At 36.3% G+C, this 20,938-nt stretch overlaps 1 protein-coding gene across 3 annotated transcripts in view; it reads right to left on the reverse strand.

Annotated features, from left to right (window-relative positions):
- GRIA4 (glutamate ionotropic receptor AMPA type subunit 4) overlaps window positions 1-20,938 on the reverse strand; it is a gene marked incomplete at both ends in the record, with an annotated part of 489,699 nt that overhangs the window by 329,074 nt on the left and 139,687 nt on the right. For all 3 annotated transcript variants that reach the window (XM_079708692.1, XM_079708693.1, XM_079708694.1), the window contains one exon: window positions 14,026-14,265. In XM_079708692.1, coding sequence (XP_079564818.1) covers window positions 14,026-14,265 — 240 coding nt within the window. The remainder of the gene's footprint in view (window positions 1-14,025; window positions 14,266-20,938) is intronic.

Here is a 20,938-nt window from a genome sequence, read left to right on the forward strand (position 1 = left end):
ACCACTGTGCCACCAGGGAAGCCCCACTAAATACATTTTGGACTCTCTTCTTTCTCTCTTGTCCTTCTGGGGACCCTATAATGTGAATGTTGGTACAATTCATGATGTCCCAGAGGTCCCTTAAATTGCTCTCAGTTTAAAAATCTGTTTTTCTTTTTGCCGTTCTGATTGGGTGATTTCCATTATTTTATCTTCCACATCAATTATGCATTCTTCTGTATCAACTAATCTGCTGTCTTTTTGTTTTGTTGATGGTTTCCTTTGTTGTGCAAAAGGAAAAAAATCTTCTAATGTGTTTCTCATTTCAGTTATCACATTGTTCAGTTCTGATGGCTTCTTTTTTATATTTTCTAGTTTCTTGTTAAAATTCTCACTGAACTTCCCTATTTCAGTTAACATTCTTATTGCTATTCTTTTCCCTAATTCAGTTAGCATCCTTATTACTAATGCTTTGAGTCTTTATCTGGTAAATTATTTATTTCTGCTTTATTAGTTATTTTTCATGGGTTCTTCTTGCTCTTTCAATTGAAACAAATTCCTCTGTTTTCTCATTCTGCTTAACTTTCTCTGTCTCTATGAAATTAGGTGAAACAGTTACCTACTGCAGTCTTGAAGGAGAGCATCTTTGTGTAGGTGTGTCTGTATATAGTCTGCATGTGCCCAATGACTTTGTTGGTAGAGCTGGATCTAATGTGAACACAAGACATGCCCTTCCCCAGAGTGTGCTGATAGCTATCACCTTGGAAGGAGGTGGGGCTTGAGATGGAGTGGCTAGACCAGAGTCATGTGTAGTTGGGGCTTCTCCTCTGCTCAGTGACCTTCACTACCCTATCTGAGGTGCAAGTGGGTCCTAAGTTGCTGAGACATTGGTCCTGAGGGTTAAATCCAAGCTGGCTCCATTCCATTTAATTGTGTGTTCTACCACCTTCTAGCACCTGCACCCTCACCCCTGAGGAGAGCAGTGCTTGGGCAAGAGGGGCTGGTGTGGGTGGTCCACTTGGGTCTGCACATGGGCTGTGGTGGTCACATCATAGTTGGAACCCCGGGATGCTTCTGATACACTGCCTCTGTAAATGCCATCATGGCTGACCCTGCCCTGCTCAGATGCAGCTCAGGATCTAAGCTGCCTTTGCCCCTCCCAGCTGAGCTCTTCCCTCAGCTGCAGCAGCCCTCACCCCAATGGAGAGGTGTGTCCTAAGCAACTGGCTTAGGCTGAAGTATGTTCAGGGGTTGTCACGAGAAAATGGCCAGTGACCTGGTGCAGTTTCAATCCGGTCTCTCTGCCCTGCTTCAGGAATAAGCAAGTGTGTGTGTGCTCCTCAGGAGTGGAGTCTAGGCTCTCCACAGCCCTCCTGTTAGTCCCACTGGACCTCCAACAAGCCAAACAGACTCGTTCCCCATGTCAGACCCCGGGTCTGGGAGTCCAATATGTGGCTGGAACCACTCACTCCCCAGGGAGGATCTCTCCTCTTCTGTGTCCCTTCTTGGGGGGTACAAGTCCCAACCTGAATTCTTCTCTTCCCTTCCCACTGTATTCTGTGTGGATCTTTCTTACAACCTTGTTTGTACAGAAGTCTTTCTGCCAGTCTCCAGTTAGGTGCAGTGAGAATTGTTCCATAGGTAGGTGGGTTTTTTTTGTTTTGTTTTTTTTTGTTTGTTTGTTTGTTTTGTTTTTTTGCAGTACGTGGCCTCTGTTGTGGCCTCCCCCATTGTGGAGCACAGGCTCCGGACGCACAGGCTCAGCAGCCATGGCCCACAGGCCCAGCCACTCCGCGGCATGTGGGATCTTCCCAGACCGAGGCACGAACCCGTGTCCCCTGCATCAGCAGGCGGACCCTCAACCACTGTGCCACCAGGGAAGCACAGTAAGTGTATTTTTGATGTGTTCTTTGGGGAGGTGAGTTCCGTGTCCTCCTACTCTGCCACCTTGATCTCTTACCCCAGATATGTTCTTAGTTTTTTTTATTTAGAGACTAAACACTGATGGTGGGAAAGAAGTGAGAAAGGAAGAACATCCAGACAGGTGATCTGTCAGTCAGCCAACAATATGTGTCTAGTACCTACTAAGTGACAACTAAATTGACCCAGCTCAAATATTCATGGAAGGTGCAAACTTATTTTCTCTGCCATCCCACTCAGGCTTCTTTAACCTTTCAAATGAATGTTTGAGAGGCTGCTGGCACCACAAAAACAACTGTAGGCTTCTGTATTTCATCACAGAATTTCTCCATCCTATCAACCCACTGCTTATTTTGCTGCTCCTTGTTCTGCTCTCTTCTTTGACTACCCTTGTTTTAGCTTCATGTCATTGTTCTTTGCTAATCTCTGCCTTGTTTGGCAGTCCTGTTCTGATTCATTCTCCTTGTTAGATTTCACCATTCTTTCAGCATACAACTTCCAGCATTTGTCCTCATATCTTTCATTCTATAACCAGGGAAAGTGGGAGGTGACAGAGAGATGTGCACATCTCTTTGCCTTCTCTCACCAAGGAAAAAGGATTAGACACAAACCCTCTTTGTAAAAACACCCACCAATAGTCCTTCATCCCATCCACTCACCCCTTAGTACACTGTTCCCCTTCCTAGCCCATTGTGGTAACAGCCTGTAGAATCTGGGATAATAAGGGCAGGGAATAAACATTGCAGTGACAACCAATGGAGATGCTATGAAGGGAGCAGAGAATGCCTTACCTCTTCCTGATTACAGTAGTCCCTGTTATCCGAGGCTTCACTCTCCATGGTTTCAGTAACATTTGGTCAACCATGGTCCAATAATATTGAGTGGAAAAGTGCAGAAATAAACAATTTATGTTTTAAATTGTGTGCCCTTCTGAGATGCATGATAAATCTCCCACTGTTCCTGTTCCATTCTGCCTGAGATGTGAATCCTCCCTTTGTCCAGCCATTCTGCACCTTAGTCACTTAGTAGCCGGCTTGGTTATCAGATCAACCTTCGTGGTATAGCAGTGCTTGTGTTCAAGTCACCCTTATTTTACTTAATTTTGGTCCCAAAGCACAAGGTTAGTGATTCTGGCAATCCAGATATACCAAAGAGAAGCCATAAAGTGCTTCCTTTAAGTAAAAAGGTGAAAGTTTGGGCTTCCCTGGTGGCGCAGTGGTTGAGAGTCCGCCTGCCGATGCAGGGAATGCGGGTTCATTCCCTGGTCTGGGAAGATCCCGCATGCCGTGGAGTGGCTGGGCCCGTGAGCCATGGCCACTGAGCCTCCGCATCTGGAGCCTGTGCTCCACAGGGGGAGAGGCCACAACAGTGAGAGGCCAGTGTACACACACACACACACACACACACACACACACACAAAAGAAGGTGAAAGTTCTTGACTTAATAAGAAAAGAAAAAAAATAATATGCTGAGGTTGCTAAGGTCCATGGTTAGAAAGAATCTTCTGTCCATGAAAGTGTGAAGAAGAAAATAGAAATTTCTGTTAGTTTTGTTGTTGCACCTCAAACTGCAAACGTTATGGGCACAGTGTGTGGTAAGTGTTCAGTAAAGATAGAAAGGGCATTAAATTTTTACAGTAAGATATTTTTAGAGTAAATATCAGTACATGTTTATAATTTTCTATTTTATTATTAGTTAGTGTTATTAATCTCTTCCTGAGCCTAATTTATAAATTAAACTTTATCACTGTAAAAACATAACATATAAAGTGTTCAGTACTATCCATGGTTTCAGGCATCCACTGGGTGTCTTGAAACATATTCTCCATGGATAAGGCGGGACTACTGTACTATTTCTCTCTCAATTACAAGTTAAAATCTCTATAGGAAGCTCCACTGTTATTTTTATACCTGTACATTCCTTTGCTCTCCCACTGGCCTGGATCCAGCAGGAAGGCAGTGATACACTTGAAAGATACAGTTAAGTGTTGTTTTCTTCCTGTTGGAATGGATTTTCCTCACATTTGGCAACTGGCAACAAATATATATTTGGCATTGTCAGACTGACCATAAATGTAATAAAAGTCAGTAAGCAAATAAATTTGGATGAGCTATAAAATATAGTCTAAATCCTAATGGGTTCACTATAATCAGATAGTTGCCTGAAAGTTATCACGGTAGGTTTACAAAAAGGGAACTCTTCTTCATCCTGGTGAGGGTTTTAGACTTAAATATTGTTTTTTTCAGGATTAGAAAATAAGTTGAAAATAGGGCTTAATGTTGTAAAGAATTAAAGATAAATTACTCATCCTTTCTTGGATAATACCCGGTTAGAACGTGAAAGATTCTTACTTCTCCTGAGCTTATATGTTAATTAACTCTGTTTTGCTATTGTGTTTCTAATTTTGTTTTTAATAAGAAAAATGGTCCAGAAGCATTTTAAGTGGCACAATTAATGGTAGATGTGTGCTAGCAGAGTATCAGTATATGTGGTAATTAGGAATTGGAGATGGGGGGAATGAGGAAAAAAAGGTGCTTGTAATTAGCACTGTAGACACTAAGCACGCCAAGTCCAGTTGACGGGTTGTATAATTACCCCTGATTTTCCCCATTCCACCCCTATCTCAAAGGGATTTCAAAGAAGGAGCAGATATCAGTAATTTTACTTTGGTGTGAACTGAAGTCATTAGGGTCTGTTCCTTAGAGTTATCTGCTCTGTCATTCCTCTATATTATTATGAATTTGAGTTTAAAGGGATCCTAGGAGTCCATAACTGGTAATGAATGAGAGAAACGTTAAGGTTCCCAGTGTGCCTGAAATCATTCATTTTGCCTGCTCTCTCTAGGTTCTGAGGGAAGGCAGAGAAAGAGGGAAAGAGCAATAAAATGAAACAGTATGAGAAAAAAAATAAAGAAGATAACTGGAACTGAACCCAAAAGGAAGATAGGAGAGTTTTCTGGAGTGATTTATACAGGTTTAATTTTGGGGAAATAAGAGATATCAAAAGTTGTCTCATGCCTCTTCCTTTTCACTTACTCCTTTTTCTATTACTTAGATCTCAATTTTTTTGTAAAAGGATTTAAAGTAGTTTAAAAATAAAAGGTATGCATGCATTGAAACCCAAAAAGCAGAAATAAAATAGGAAGATCTCTCCCTTCACCATGCAAACATACTCCTTTTTCCATCCCCTCATCACTTTCACTGGATTTATCATGGGATAGCAGCATATACATATTATGCCATCCACAGCATTGTTTCCTAGACTTCTCAAAATATGTTGTGCAATGTGTAGAACATATTTTTGTAAAAAATAGTGCTAAAAAGAAAAAAAAAAAGACCAAAGGAAACAAGCCAAACTAGCCAAAGTAAAGTTTTATCCTCTATGCTTTGCCAAATATATCTCTCCTAGAAACAATTTACATAATGTTATAATATTTATTAAGATAATGGATACAAGATATTTAGCAACTTGTGAAACATCATTAGCCTGGAAAGCACTAATGTAGCTAAAACACTGAGCAGTAAATATTAAAGAGAAGCAGGATTAAGTAAAATAAGGTCAGTGTAAGCCATTGCTTACATTAGACATGAGGTCAAAGTTGCTGGTCATCATAACAGTTTTGAAAAATACTGACAGTGATCATTAGAATTTTAAAAAGTGTTAGGTTTATGTCTCATCTTTCCCTTGACCTTAAATTCACCTTGATATCAGTTGTGTTAGAAATGGCCTTAAACACATCATAAATACTTAAAATTCTGGGCAACAGACGCAGGTAAAAAATATGTTATTTTGAAAAGATTTATTGAAAATCAACCATACTTATAAATATTTAAATTAATGTCTCTTTTTCTCTCAAGGAAAATGACATATTAATTAAATTTGAAAAAAAATTTCAAGATTTTATATAACTGAAAATATTATTTAAAATTTTTCTAAATACTTAATTTAATGTCTAAATTAAGAATGTTATTTTTCAGACTTCTCCACATTTCTTCATCATAATAAAATTGCATTCAATTCAAGTACCATTCTTATAGGATAATTTTTCATTTTGACTACTCTATAAACTATTTGGTTCATTAAAATATGGTGCCATTAGTAAAAAATAAGTTACATGATTAGTTATTAGAGCTCTAAAATTATTTGATACTATTGTCAATGACTTCATTTGATTAATTATATTATTTCATATTTATAGTAGGCCTATCAGGGGTTACTATGCTAAACATGAAAGGTATAAATATAAAAAGATATAACAATAACTGGAGAAGGACTTATATTTCTAAGGGAAGAAAAGATATGTAAATGTATACAAAATGCAGTATGAAAATTACTATAAAAAGGATTATGTGCAGGAGGTTCTCTAAGTTCTTTTCTTACATAGTAAAATATGAATCAAGAAGAGATTTGGACATTTCACTCAAAGTGAAATATGTTATTGCAGATAAGCTCTGTGGTTAGATATGCTATGTTGCCCAATACACTAGTTTTTAAAGTAATCAATTAAAGTTAAGCAAAATTTAAAATTCAGTTTCTCAGGTAGATACATAAGCCACATTTTAAATACATAAAGCCACATTTAAAGTCACAAGAGTATCATATTTATTAACACAAAAATCTTATCAAAGTTTGGGTTTCAATGATGCTTTATACTTGTTTTTCCCAAAAAGGCAATGATCTTTTTGGAAAATAGTTGTGTTTCAAATTAAAATTGTAAAAATATCAAGCTATGCATCAAAGACAAGTTTCTAGTTGTCAAGTAGAGTGTTGTGCACTATTTCCTAATGAAGTCATAGCAAGAGAGTTAATTTATTTTCCGTAGTGGCTTGCTCATTCTTGCATTATTAATACTTATCAAAGTACCTGATGAAAACTGACCAAAGTTATATTAAATGCTAAATGGATAAATGGATACATTGAAAGAATAAATAAATGAACACATTTTTTTTCTTCTTTGAGAGTCAGTCAAATGCACAGAAGCAATAAGTCTTCTGCTGGTAAAGAGATCACTTATGCCACCTACTACTTTGGTTTACCACCCACAATTTCCATGGAAGGAATAGAATATTTGGAATATAAAATATCAAGAAGTACGCATAGAGGGAACTTTCCTCAACATAATAAAGGCCATATATGACAAACCCACAGCCAACATCATCCTCAATGGTGAAAAAGTGAAAGCATTTCCACTAAGATCAGGAACAAGACAAGGTTGCCCACTCTCACCACTCTTATTCAACATAGTTTTGGACGTTTTAGCCACAGCAATCAGAGAAGAAAAGAAAATTAAAGGAATCCAAATTGGAAAAGAAGAAGTAAAGCTGTCACTGTTTGCAGATGACACGATACAATATCCTAAAGATGCTACCAGAAAACTACTAGAGCTAATCAATGAATTTGGTGAAGTAGCAGGATACAAAACTAATGCACAGAAATCTCTGCCATTCCTATACACTAATGATGAAAAATCTAAATTGAAATCAAGAAAACACTCCCATTTACCACTGCAACAAAAAGAATAAAATATCTAGGAATAAACTACCTAAGGAGACAAAAGACCTGTATGCAGAAAATTATAAGACACTGTTGAAAGAAATTAAAGATGATACAAATAGATGAAGAGATATACCATGTTCTTGGATTGGAAGAATCAACATTGTGAAAATGACTCTACTACCCAAAACAATCTACAGATTCAATGCAATCCCTATCAAACTACCACTGGCATTTTTAACAGAACTAGAACAAAAAAATTCACAATTTGTATGGAAACACAAAAGACCCTGAATAGCCAAAGCAATCTTGAGAATAAAAACGGAGTTGGAGGAATCAGGCTCCCTGACTTCAAAATATACTACAAAGCTACATTAATCAAAACAGTATGGTACTGGCACAAAGACAGAAATACAGATCAATGGAACAGGATAGAAAGCCCAGAGATAAACCCACGCACATATGGTCACGTTATCTTTGATAAAGGAGGCAGGAATATACAGTGGAGAAAGGACAGCCTCTTCAATAAGTGATGCTGGGAAAATTGGACTGGTACATGTCAAAGTATGAGATTAGATCACTCCCTAACATCGTACACAAAAATAAGCTCAAAATGGATTAAAGACCTAAATGTAAGGCCAGAAGCTATCAAAGTCTTAGGAAAACATAGGCAAACACTCTATGACATAAATTACAGCAAAATCCTTTTTGAGCCACCTCCTAGAGAAATGGAAATAAAAACAAAAATAAACAAATGGGACCTAATGAAACTTCAAAGATTTTGCACAACAAAGGAAACCATAAACAAGACCAAAGGACAACCCTCAGAATGGGAGAAAACATTTGCAAATGAAGCAACTGACAAAGGACAAATCTCCAAAATTTATAAGCAGCTCATGCAGCTCAATATCAAAAAAAAAAAAAAAAAAAAACTCAATCCAAAAATGGGCAGAAGACCTAAATAGACATTTCTCCAAAGAAGATATACGGACTGCCAACAAACACATGAAGGAATGCTCAACATCATTAATCATTAGAGAAATGCAAATCAAGACTACAATGAGATATCATCTCACACCAGTCAGAATGGCCATCATCAAAAAATCTACAAACAATAAATGCTGGAGAGGGTGTGGAGAAAAGGGAACACTCTTGCACTGCTGGTGGGAATGTGAATTGGTACAGATACTATGGAGAAGATTATGGAGGTTCCTTAGAAAACTACAAATAGAACTACCTTATGACCCAGCAATCCCACTACTAGACATATACCCTGAGAAAACCATAATTCAAAAAAAGTCATGTAGCAGAATGTTCATTGCGGCTCTATTTACAATAGCCCAGAGATGGAAACAACCTAAATGTCCATCATCAGATGAATGGATGAAGAAGATGTGGCACATATATACAATGTAATATTACTCAGCCATAAAAAGAAATGAAATTGAGCTATTTGTAATGAGGTGGATAGACCTAGAGTCTGTCATACAGAGTGAATTAAGTCAGAGAGAGAAAGACAAATACCATATGCTAACACATATATATGGAATTTAAGAAAAAAAAAAGTCATGAAGAACCTAAGGGTAAAATAGAAATAAAGACACAGACCTACTTGAGAATAGACTTGAGGATATGGGGAGGGGGAAGGGTAAGCTGTGACAAAGCGAGAGAGAGGCATGGACATATATACACTATCAAACATAAGGTAGATAGCTAGTGGGAAGCAGCCACATAGCACAGGTAGATCAGATAGGTGCTTTGTGACCACCTGGAGGGGTGGGATAGGGAGGGTGTGAGGGAGGGAGACGCAAGAGGGAAGGGATATGGGAACAGATGTATATGTATAACTGATTCACTTTGTTATAAAGCAGAAACTAACACACCACTGTGAAGCAATTATACTCCAATAAAGTTGAAAAAAAAAGTTAGATAAATTAGTCTCCAAATAAAACATCTTTTCACAGAAAAAAAAAAAAAAAGAAAAAAGGACAAATTCTATAGACCGATGTTTCCTAAACTTCTTTTTTTAATCTTAGGATGCCTTTACACTCAGAAAATTATTGAGGACCCAAGAGAGAATTCCTTTTTTTAGGTGGATCATATCTATGAATATTTATGGTATAAATAATTAATACAGAGAAATTAAAAAACATTTATTCTTGATTCATTTAAAAATGACAATTAAAACTTTTTATGTTAACATAAATAAATAAAAATAATCAAGAAACCTTAAAGATAGTTTGAATGAGCCTTAAAGAAAGTGAAGTTCAACTTTCCTTCCTCCTGCCCCCGTGTCCCGTTTCTTTCTTTCTTTCTTTCTTTCTTTCTTTCTTTCTTTCTTTCTTTCTTTCTTTCTTTCTTTCTTTCTTTCTTTCTCTTTCTTTCTATCTTTCTTTCTTCTTTCTTTCTTTCTCTTTCTTTCTTTCTTTCTTTCTCTCTTTCTTTCTTTCATTCTTTCTTCTTTCTTTCTCTCTTTCTTTCTTCTTTCTTTCTCTCTTTCTTTCTTTTTTTTTTCTTTCTTTCTTTCTTTCTTTCTTTCTTTCTTTCTTTCTTTCTCTCTTTCTTTCTTTCTTTCTTTCTTTCTCTCTCTCCCTCCCTCTCTTCCCCCCTTCCACCCTCCCTCCCTCCCTCTCTTCCTTCCTTCCTTCCTTCCTTTCTTCAGGTGTGGACAAATATATAAACAGGCTCACACAGCTCATCAACAGCAGACCAGGACTAGAACACAGGTTTTATATCAGATGAAATAAAGTATGATTTCTTTTTTTGATTGCAATTCAACATTTAAAAGCACTACTTAGAGTTTTAATAGAGTGAAGCTCTTGTATCTTAAGATATCATTGTATCACTATAGTGATTACAGTTTCAGAAATAATGGAGTGGATCAATGAAATAACTTATTCCAAAATAAGAATTTATGAGGCATCAGAAAGTCAGGTTCCACTCATGTTCATAGAGAAATTCAGGGTCATATTAAGGCAGGTACTTAGAACAGGAAAAATGTTTAGATGAGCAGTTCATTATCACAGTAGAGGATTAGAGAAAAGTACTAAAATATACCATACTATCTTATTTCTTTACACTTCATTTTGTGCATTACATTTAAAAATTCTGATCTTTTAATTATTCATTATGTGAAAATATGGATGACTCTTAGCCAACTATATTTATGACAGAAGTTAATCATACTTTCATAACTGAGGTTCACACCTCAGTTGGTGGTAGTGATACATAATTTTAAACACTGTATCTAAGAGGAGGTAAATTGGGCTTATGATCCTAAATTCATAAAATGAGCACAATAATTTCAAAGGGGGAAAATTATTCTCATCCTTTGCAAGTACTTAAGTAAGACCCAGAATATTGAGAAAAAATGGTAGTATCGTGGCAGAGTGAGCCATCTGAACATAAGAAATGGTCATTTTCCTGACATGTTATTTTTCATTCATGCAATTACCACTTGGAATAAAGGTGTATACTTTGTGATTTTTAAAAAAAATATTTATTTGTCAGCATCAGGTCTTAGCTATGGCACACAGGATCTTTGTTGAGGCAGGCAGGATCTTTTTTGTGACATGGGCTCTTCACTGTGGCATGTGGGCTTCTCTCTAGTTGTGGCATGTGGGTTTTCTCTTCTCTAGTTTTGGCATGTGGGCTCCAGAGAGCCTGGGCTCTGTAGTTTGCAACACGTGGGCTCTCTAGTTGAAGCATGGAAGCTCAGTAGTTGTGGCACGTGGGCTTAGTTGCCCCACAGCAGGTGGGATCTTAGTTCCCTGACCAGGGATCAACCTGCGTCCCCTGCATTGGAAGATGGATTCTTTATCACTGGACCACCAGGGAAGTCCCTGAAGGTGTATACTTTGAAGTTGGGTTGAATTACTATAATAGAAGGCAATTCAAAGGACTAGCTATTCATCCCAATGTAAGTATTGGAGAGAACTAAGAAATACTAGAGAGTGATTTACATCAACTGTTTAAAAGTAACCAGTTAAATTCTAGGGTGATGACAGGAAAATAGGCTTTTTGTGCAGCAAGTTAATAGGTAGGTTAAAGTTACAGAATGCCTTATTAGAAGAAATAGTGCTGGTACCATGATGAGTTTAAGCCTTTGAAGACAGAAATTTAACCAGGAGAAAGAATTGTTAAATAACCAAGTATTATCTGCTTATACTAGAGAGATCCCATGGTAAAAAGTAATGGGAGGTGGCCTAAGTTTGGATCATCTGACTTGTTATGCAGGAGTGGGGATCCTAAAAAGTACAAACTGGTGCAAAAGCAAAGCATTAATTTTAATCCCTGTTTGGTGGGGAGGCTGATGCATGAATGTCTAGAATCCTCTCCTTGCGAGAGACTGGTTTGCACAAGGGCAGAGGAAAGAAGTGAGACAGGTCCCACTCGTATTTCAGTAAGACCAAGATGCCATAAGATAAAGATCTTCTGCCCAAAGTGACAAACTGAGCTGTGTCATAACAAGCCACAGGAAGAACCATCTCATCCATATTCCAGTATATATTTCTTGACATTATGATTCAATTTTTTAAACACTTAAAATCAATTTTATTGAAGTGGAATTTTTTTCACTTGACACTCATATTTTATAATTGATGAACCTACATTGGTACATTATTACCCAAAGTCCTAGTTTACACTAGGATTCATCCTTGGTTTTATACATTCTATGGGTTTGGAAAAATGTAAAGTGACATGCATCCACCATTATAATATCACACAGAACTGTTTCACTGCTCTAAAAATCCTCTGTGCTCCACCTATTGATCCCTTTTTCCCCTTCACTCCTGGAAACCACTGATCTTTTTACTGTATCATAGTTTGTCCTTTTCCAGAATGTCATATGGTTGGAATAATACAGTATGTATCCTTTTCAGAATGACTTCTTTCACTTAGTTATATGCATTTAAGTTTCCTCCATGTCTTTTTATGTCTTGATAGCTCATTTCTTTTCAGTCTTGAACTGTCTAAATGTATCACTGTTTAATCATCCCTTCACCTACTGAAGGACATCTTGGTTGCTTCTAAGTTTTGGCTATTATGAATAAAGCTGTTATAAACATCTTTGTGAAGGTTTCTGTGTGGTTTGGGTATAAACGCCAAGGAGCATGATTGCTGGATCATATAGTAAGAGTAAATCTAGTTTTGTAAGAAACCGCCAAATTGCCTTACAAAGTAGCTGTACCATTTTACATTCTCCCCAAACAATGAATGAAAGTTCCTGTTACTCCTCTTCCTAACCACCATTTGATGTTGTCAGTGATCTAAATTTTTTCCATTCTAATAGACATGTAGTAGTATCTCATTGTTGTTTTAATTTGCATTATGATTCAATTCTCAGTGTCCTCTTGCTTAAGAATATTTCCAAAATTTGAAGTGAGCAGGGTGATAATTTCCCTAATCTATAATACATTCTCTAGGATGCTTTGGATTGTTAGCTATTAGAAAATGATATCATGAGATATAGATAGGCTCCCAAATTTCAAAATGAGAATTAGAGTATGCTACAACCATGAAGAAAATACGCTGATGATATTAAATTTTCTGAACTTGTTTCCAAATGTAAATTTACCAAGAATGCCAATATAAGCAAAGGACTATCATTGGTGTGAAATCTTATATGACTTACATTTCCATCTAATTAAATATGTAAATATAAATGAGAAATATGAATTCATTTAATAAGTTTTTGTCTCAATATAGGATTCTGAATATTTGGATTTTGAAGATAATTATATCTTCAAATGATTTATTTTGTTTGTTTATTGATTTTATATTTATTGTTTTACTCACTTCACAGGTAGACTTTTATTAAAGCATTTTCTTGAAATGTTGCCTGTTTGAACTTTTACTATAACTTCTTGTCTGCTCCTAAATCTTACACTTTAAGGAAAAAGAACTGAAAACAAAACCCCACAGGTGATTCCCTGCTGTTTATTTTGAAACATAATATGTTGCTATGATTCTGGTCACTAAATAAAAAGAAGAAATGAACAAAAATTGGAATACCTTAAGTTATGTCTCCAACCAAAAGTCAGAGTATATCATCATTGCACAGAATTGTATGGATTGCCAATAATTTAGTGTTAGTTATCGACCTTGTTTCTACAACACATGGATCATACCATTTATTAATCTTTACAGACTGATCGGTAAAGATAAAGTGAAAGGTTGCCAGCAAGCAGAAGCCTTACCACCAAATCTTTATTCTCATTATCATGACCCTTCAATTACTCATTTAACATTTTATATTTCAAACTCAATGCTATGCCTCAACCTGATGCTATTTAAAAATCTTCCAAATCACGAAATAATTTGCATTTGAGGTAAAGGACATACATATTTTATGACTGCACCTGAAATATCATCATGGAAATTTAAAAAATATGTATCTATTTTAATTTCAACTAAAGAACATGGTTTACTCAAGTAACCTTGTGAATTTGAGGCTCATTTAATTAAAAATGTTTCCCCAGAGTCAACATAAAAAAACTGAGAATGCACATTGACCATTTTCTGATTTTAGCCACATTAGGGATCAAAATATGTTGCTCACACAGTTGATACAAAGTCATTTCAGATAGAAAATTAGAGTTTTACTTATGTAGATGTGGAATTGCCACTTACCCCTGTCTGTGTCATACAGGAAGACAAAACAGTTCCATTCATAGTGATCCAGCAGACTCAAGAGTGCTCCTCGTAAGGAAGGCCTTAGCTGCAGCACAAACTGGCTCTCCCCCTCAGTAGGGAAACTTGGTGTGATGAGGGAGATGTGTAAGGCGCTGCAGAATGAGGTCAAGGTATGTACTGACCTCTTATCATAGAGTCCAAAAATGGCAAATACTCCTCTAGAATACTGGGAACAGACTGAAACAAAAGAAACAAACAACAAAAAAAAAACGTAAACTATTAGCACACTCTAAAATTGTTGGCTCCACATCTACAGTTTATGAAACAAACAAAATCTCTGAGTCACTGATATGTCAGGAATATAATATAAGGAAAGAGTAAAACTGAAGTGTGCAATTATTTGTATAATCAATTAGTGAAATGTTAAGCTTGTACTCAAAACCCTGTAGTAGATGAGATAACAAGGGGTTTTCTCAAGAAGCCAATTTGAATTAAGAAAAATTTGACTAAAATGAAGTAATATATAACATTCCATGATAATGTGACAAATCCTATGTTACAGACTTTTAAGTGTGACAATAAGAAGCCTAGGGTGTTGAACAATCTAGAGGCATTTATCTTAGGAGTAGTTCCCTGTGAAACAAAGAAATTAGATTTTTCTTTGTTAAAGCAGTTATAGTCTCTTGAAAAAAAATTAACTGTCCTGATAACATTTATATCTGTATTCTATATCTGGGTTTTAGGAAATTATGAAGCATAATTAAATAAGATAAATTAATAAAATCTGGAGGTATTTCTTTTGTTCTTTTTTATTGTGCCTCTTGAAACTGGAGATAGAGTCTAAGAAATTTAATTAAATAAGAAGAGGGTAATAATTAACAGAAAATAAATTGCTACCAGTTTTCTTTAGATGATGTGCTGTAAGAGATACACACATGTTCTGGAAAAACTAAAGCCCAATTAAGGGACCAGAGTTTACATTCATAAAAAAAAGACTAAGATAGAATTGACATTGAGATATAGGGGGAGCTTACCCGGCTCTTTGGTGGGGCTAATGGCAGACACTGGGGGGGCTCACACTAAGTAGTACTTCCCAGAACTTCTGCTGCCAGTGTCTGTTTCCCTGCAGTGAGGCACAGTCACCCCCCATCTGCAGGAGACCCTAGGTCACTAGCAGCCATGTGACTGACAGGGTCTTGTTGCTCCGGCTGGGTGTTAGGCCTGAGCCCCTTAGATGGGAAAGCCAAGTTCAAAACATTGGTTCACCAGAGACCTCCAGGCCCCACATAATATCAAATGGTGAAAACACTCCCAGAGATCTCCATATCAACACTAAGACCCAGCTCCACTCAACGACCAGCAAGCTACATGGCTGGACAAGTCATGCCAAACAACTAGGAAGACAGGAACACAACCCCACCCATTAGCAGAGAGGCTGCCTAAAATCATAATAAATTCACAGACGCCTCAAAGCATAGCACCGGACATGGTCCTGCCCACCAGAAGAAAAGATCCAGCCTCATCCACCAGAACACAGGCACCAGTCCCCTCTACCAGGAGCCTACACAACCCACTGAACCAACCTTAGCCACTGGGGGCAGACACCAAAAACAATGAGAACTATGAACCTGCAGCCTGCGAAAAGGAGACCCCAAATGCAGTAAGTTAAGCAAAATGAGAAGACAGAGAAATACACAGCAGATGAAGGAGCAAGGTAAAAACCCACCAGACCAAACAAATGAGGAGGAAATAGGCAGTCTACCTGAAAAAGAATTCAGAATAATGATAGTAAAGATGATCCAAAATCTTGGATATAGAAGGAAGAAAATACAAGAAATGTTTAACAAGGACCTAGAAGAACTAAAGAGCAAACAAAAAATGATGAACAACACAATAAATGAAATTAAAAATACTCTAGAAAGAATTAATAGCAGAATAACTGAGACAGAAGAATGAACAAGTGACCTGTAAGATAAAATAGTGGAAATAACTACAATAGAGCAGAATAAAGAAAAAAGAAGGAAAAGACTTGAGAACAGTCTCAGAGACCACTGAGACAACATTAAACACACCAACATTCGAACTATAGGGGTCCCAGAAGAAGAAGAGAAAAAGAAATGACTAAGAAAATATTTGAAGAAATTATAGTTGAAAAATTCCCTAATATGGGAAAGGAAATAGTCAGTCAAGTCCAGGAAGTACAGAGAGTCCCATACAGGATAAATCCATGGAGAAACATGGCAAGACACATATTAAACTATCAAAAATTAAATTGAAAGAAAAAATATTAAAAGCAGCAAGGGAAAAGCAACAAATAACATACAAAGGAATCCCTATAAGGTTAACAGCAGAATTCTCAGAAGAAATTCTGCAAGCCAGAAGGGTGTGGCAGGACATATTTAAAGCAATAAAAGGGAAAAAACTACAATTAAGATTACTCTACCCAGCAAGGATCTCATTCAGGTTCAATGAAGAAATTAAAAACTTTATAGAAAAGCAAAAGCTAAGAGAATTCAGCACCATCAAACACGCTTTACAACAAACGGTAAAGGAACTTCTCTAGACAGGAAACACAAGAGAAGGAGGGGACCTGCAATAACAAACCCAAAACAATTAAGAAAATGGTAATAGGAACATACATATTGACAATTACCTTAAATGTAAATAGATTAAATGCTCCAACCAAAAGACATAGACTGGCTGAATGGATACAAAAACAAGACCTGTATATATGCTGTCTACAAGAGACCCATTTCAGACCTAGGGAAACATACAGACTGAAAGTGAGGGCATGGAAAAATATATCTCATGAAAATGGAAATCAAAAGAAAGCTGGAGTAGCAATTCTCAGATCAGACAAAATAGAATTTAATATAAAGAATGTTATAAGAGACAAAGAAGGACAGTACATAATGATCAGGGGATGAATCCAAGAAGAAGATATAACAATTATAAATATTAATGCACTCAATATAGGAGTACCTCAATATATAAGGTAAATGCTAACTGCCAAAAAAGGGGAAATTGACAGTAACAGAGTCATAGTAGGAAACATTAACACCCTACTTTCAGCAATGGACAGATCATCCAGAATGAAAATAAATAAGGAAACACAAGCTTTAAATGATATATTAAACAAGATGGACTTAATTGGTATTTATAGGACATTCCATCCAAAAACAACAGAGTACACTTTCTTCTCAAGTGATCATGGAACATTCTCCAGGATAGATCATATCTTGGGTCACAAATCAAGCCTTTGTAAATTTAAGAAAATTGAAATCATATCAAATATCTTTTCAGACCACCACATTATGAGGCTTGATATTAATTACAGGAAAATATCTGTAAGAAATACAAGCACATGGAGGCTAAATAATACACTACTAAATAACCAAGAAATCACTGAAGAAATCAAAGAGGAAATAAAAAAATAATACCTGGAAACAAATGACAATGAAAACACAAAGACCCAAAACCTATGTTGTGCAGCAAAAGCAGTTCTAAGAATGAAGTTTACAGCAATACAGTCCTACCTCAAGAAACAAAAACATCTTAAATAAACAACCTAACCTTACATCTAAAGCAATTAAAGAAAGAGGAACAAAAAAAAACCCCCAAAGTTAACAGAAGGAAAGAAATCATAAAGAACTGATCAGAAATAAATGAAAAAGAAATGAAGGAACCAATAGCAAAGATCAATAAAACTAAAAGCTGTTCCTTTGAGAAGATAAACAAAATTGATAAACCATTAGCCAGACTCATCAAGAAAAAAGGGAAAAGACCCAAATCAATAGAATTAGAAATGAAAAAGGAGAAGTAGCAACTGACACTGCAGGAATACAAATTATCATGAGAGATTACTACAAGCAACAATAGGCCAAAATATAGACAACCTGGAAGAAGTGGACAAATTATTACAAAAGCACAACCTTCTAAGACTGAACCAGGAAGAAATAGAAAATATGAACAGACCAATCACAAGCACTGAAATTGAAACTGTGATTAAAAATTTTCCAACAAACAAAAGCCCAGGAACAGATGGCTTCAGAGGTGAATTCTATCAAACATTTAGAGAAGAGCTAACACCTATCCTTCTTAAACTGTTCCAAATTATAGCAGAAGGAGGAACACACCCAAACTCATTCTAGGAGGCCACAACCACCCTGATACCAAAACTAGACAAATATACCACAAAAAGAGAAAACTATAGGCCAATATCACTGATGAATAAAGATGCAATAATCCTCAAAAAAATACTAGCAAACCAAATCCAACAGCACATTAAAAGGATCATACACCATGATGAAGTGGGATTTATCCCAGGAATATAAGGATTCTTCAGTATACACAAACCAATCCATGTTATATACCATATTAACATATTGAAGGATAAAAACCATATGATAATATCATTAGATGCAGAAAAAGAAGTTGACAAATTTCAACACCCATTTATGATAGAAACTCTCTGGAAAGTAGGCATAGAGGGAACTTAACATAATAAAGGGCATATATGACAAACCCACAGCCAACATCATCCTCAATGGTGAAAAACTGAAGCCATTTCCACTAACGTCAGGAAAAAGACAAGGTTGCCCACTCTCACCACTATTATTCAACATAGTCTTGGAAACTTGAGTCACAGCAATCAGAGAAGAAAAAGAAATAAAAGGAATCCAAATATGAAGGGAAGAAGTAAAACTGTCACTGTTTGCAGATGACCTGATACTATACATAGAGAATCCTAAAGATGATATCAGAAACTACTAGAGCTAATCAATGAATTTGGTTATGTAGAAGGATACAAAATTAATGCAAAGAAATATCTGGCATTCCTATACATTAATGATGAAAAATGTGAAATAGAAATTAAGGAGACACTCCCATTTACCATTGCAACAAAAAGAATAAAATATCTAAGAATAAACCTGCCTAAGGAGACAAAAGACCTGTATGAAGAAAGCTATAAGACACTGATGACAGAAATTAAAGATGATACAGATGGAGAGATATACCATGTTCTTGGATTGGAAAAAGCAACAATGTGAAAATGACTATACTACCCAAAACAATCTACTGATTCAAAGCAATCCCTATCGAAGTACCACTGGCATTTTTCACAGAACTGGAACAAAAAAATTCACAATTTGTATGGAAACACAAAAGACCACAAATAGCCAACGAAATCTTGAGAAAGAAAAACGGAGCTGGAGGCATCAGGCTCCCTGACTTCAAAATATACTACAAAGCTACAGTAATCAAGACAGTATGCTAATGGCACAAAAACAGAAATATAGATCAATGGAACAGGATAGGAAGCCCAGAGATCAACCCACACACATATGGTCACCTTATCTTTGATAAAGGAGGCAAAAATATACAATGGAGAAAAGACAGCCTCTTCAATAAGTGGTGTTGGGAAAACTGGACAGCTACATGTAAAAGAATGAAATTAGAACACTCCCTAACAACATACACAGAAATAAACTCAAAATGGATTAAAGACCTAATTGTAAAGCCAGACACTATAAAACTCTTAGAGGAAAACATAGGCAGAACACTATGTGACATAAATCACAGCAAGATCCTTTTTGACCCACCTCCTACACAAATGGAAATAAAAATAAAAATAAAAATAAACAAATGGTACCTAATGAAACTTAAAAAGCTTTTTCACAGTGAAGGAAAACATAAATAAGATGAAAAGACAACCCTCAGAATGGGAGAAATATTTGCAAATGAAGCAACTGACAAAGGATTAATATCCAAAATATACAAGCAACTCAAAATATACATGAAACTCAATATCAAAAAAACAAACAACCCAATCCAAAAATGGGCAGAAGACTTAAATATACATTTCTCCAAAGAAGATATACAGATTGCCAACAAACACATGAATGGATGCTCAACATCACTAATCATTAGAGAAATGCAAATCTAAATTATAATGAGGTATCACCTCACACCAGTCAGAATGGCCATCATCAAAAATCTACAAACAATAAATGCTGGAGAAGGTGTGGAGAAAAGGGAAACCTCTTGCAGTGTTGGTGGGAATGTAAATTGATACAGCCACTATGGAGAACAGTATGGAGGTTCCTTGGAATACTAAAAGTAGAATTACCATATGACCCAGCAATTCCACTACTGGGCATATACCCTGAGAAAACCATAATTCAAAAAGAGTCATGTACCACAATGTTCATTGAGGCACTATTTACGATAACCAGGAAAAGGAAGCAACCTAAGTGTCCATTGACTAATGAGTGGATAAAAAAGATGTGGCACATATATACAATGGAATATTACTCAGCCATAAAAAGAAACGAAATTGATTTTTTTTGTAGTGAGTTGGATGGACCTAGAGAGTGTCATATAGAGTGAAGTAAGTCAGAAAGAGAAAAAAAAATACCGTATGCTAACACATATATATGGAATCAAAATAAAAATTTCTGAAGAACCTAGGGGCAGGACAGGAATAAAGATGTAGACATAGAGAAGGACTTGAACACATGTGGAGCGGGAAGGGTAAGCTGGGACGAAGTGAGAGAGTGGCATGGACATATATGCACTCCCAAAAGTAAAATAGATAGCTAGTGGGAAACAGCCACATAACACAGGGAGATCAGCTCGGTGCTTTGTGACCACCTAGAGGGATGGGATAGGGCGGGCGGGAGGTAGACGCAAGAGGGAGGAGAAATGGAGATATATGTATATGTATAACTGAGTCACTTTGTTATACAGCAGAAACTAACACACCATTGTAAAGCAATTATACTTCAATAAAGATGTTAAAAAAAAAGATATAGGGGGAAGACTGCAAACTTTGCAAGTAAATTCAAATCATTATGATTTTGCTTATTAGCCAGGTAACCTTGGCTAAATTCATTAAAATTGCTTGTCT

Source organism: Hyperoodon ampullatus (assembly GCF_949752795.1).
Source record: "Hyperoodon ampullatus genome assembly, chromosome: 7".
NCBI classification, from domain to species: Eukaryota; Metazoa; Chordata; class Mammalia; order Artiodactyla; family Ziphiidae; genus Hyperoodon; species Hyperoodon ampullatus.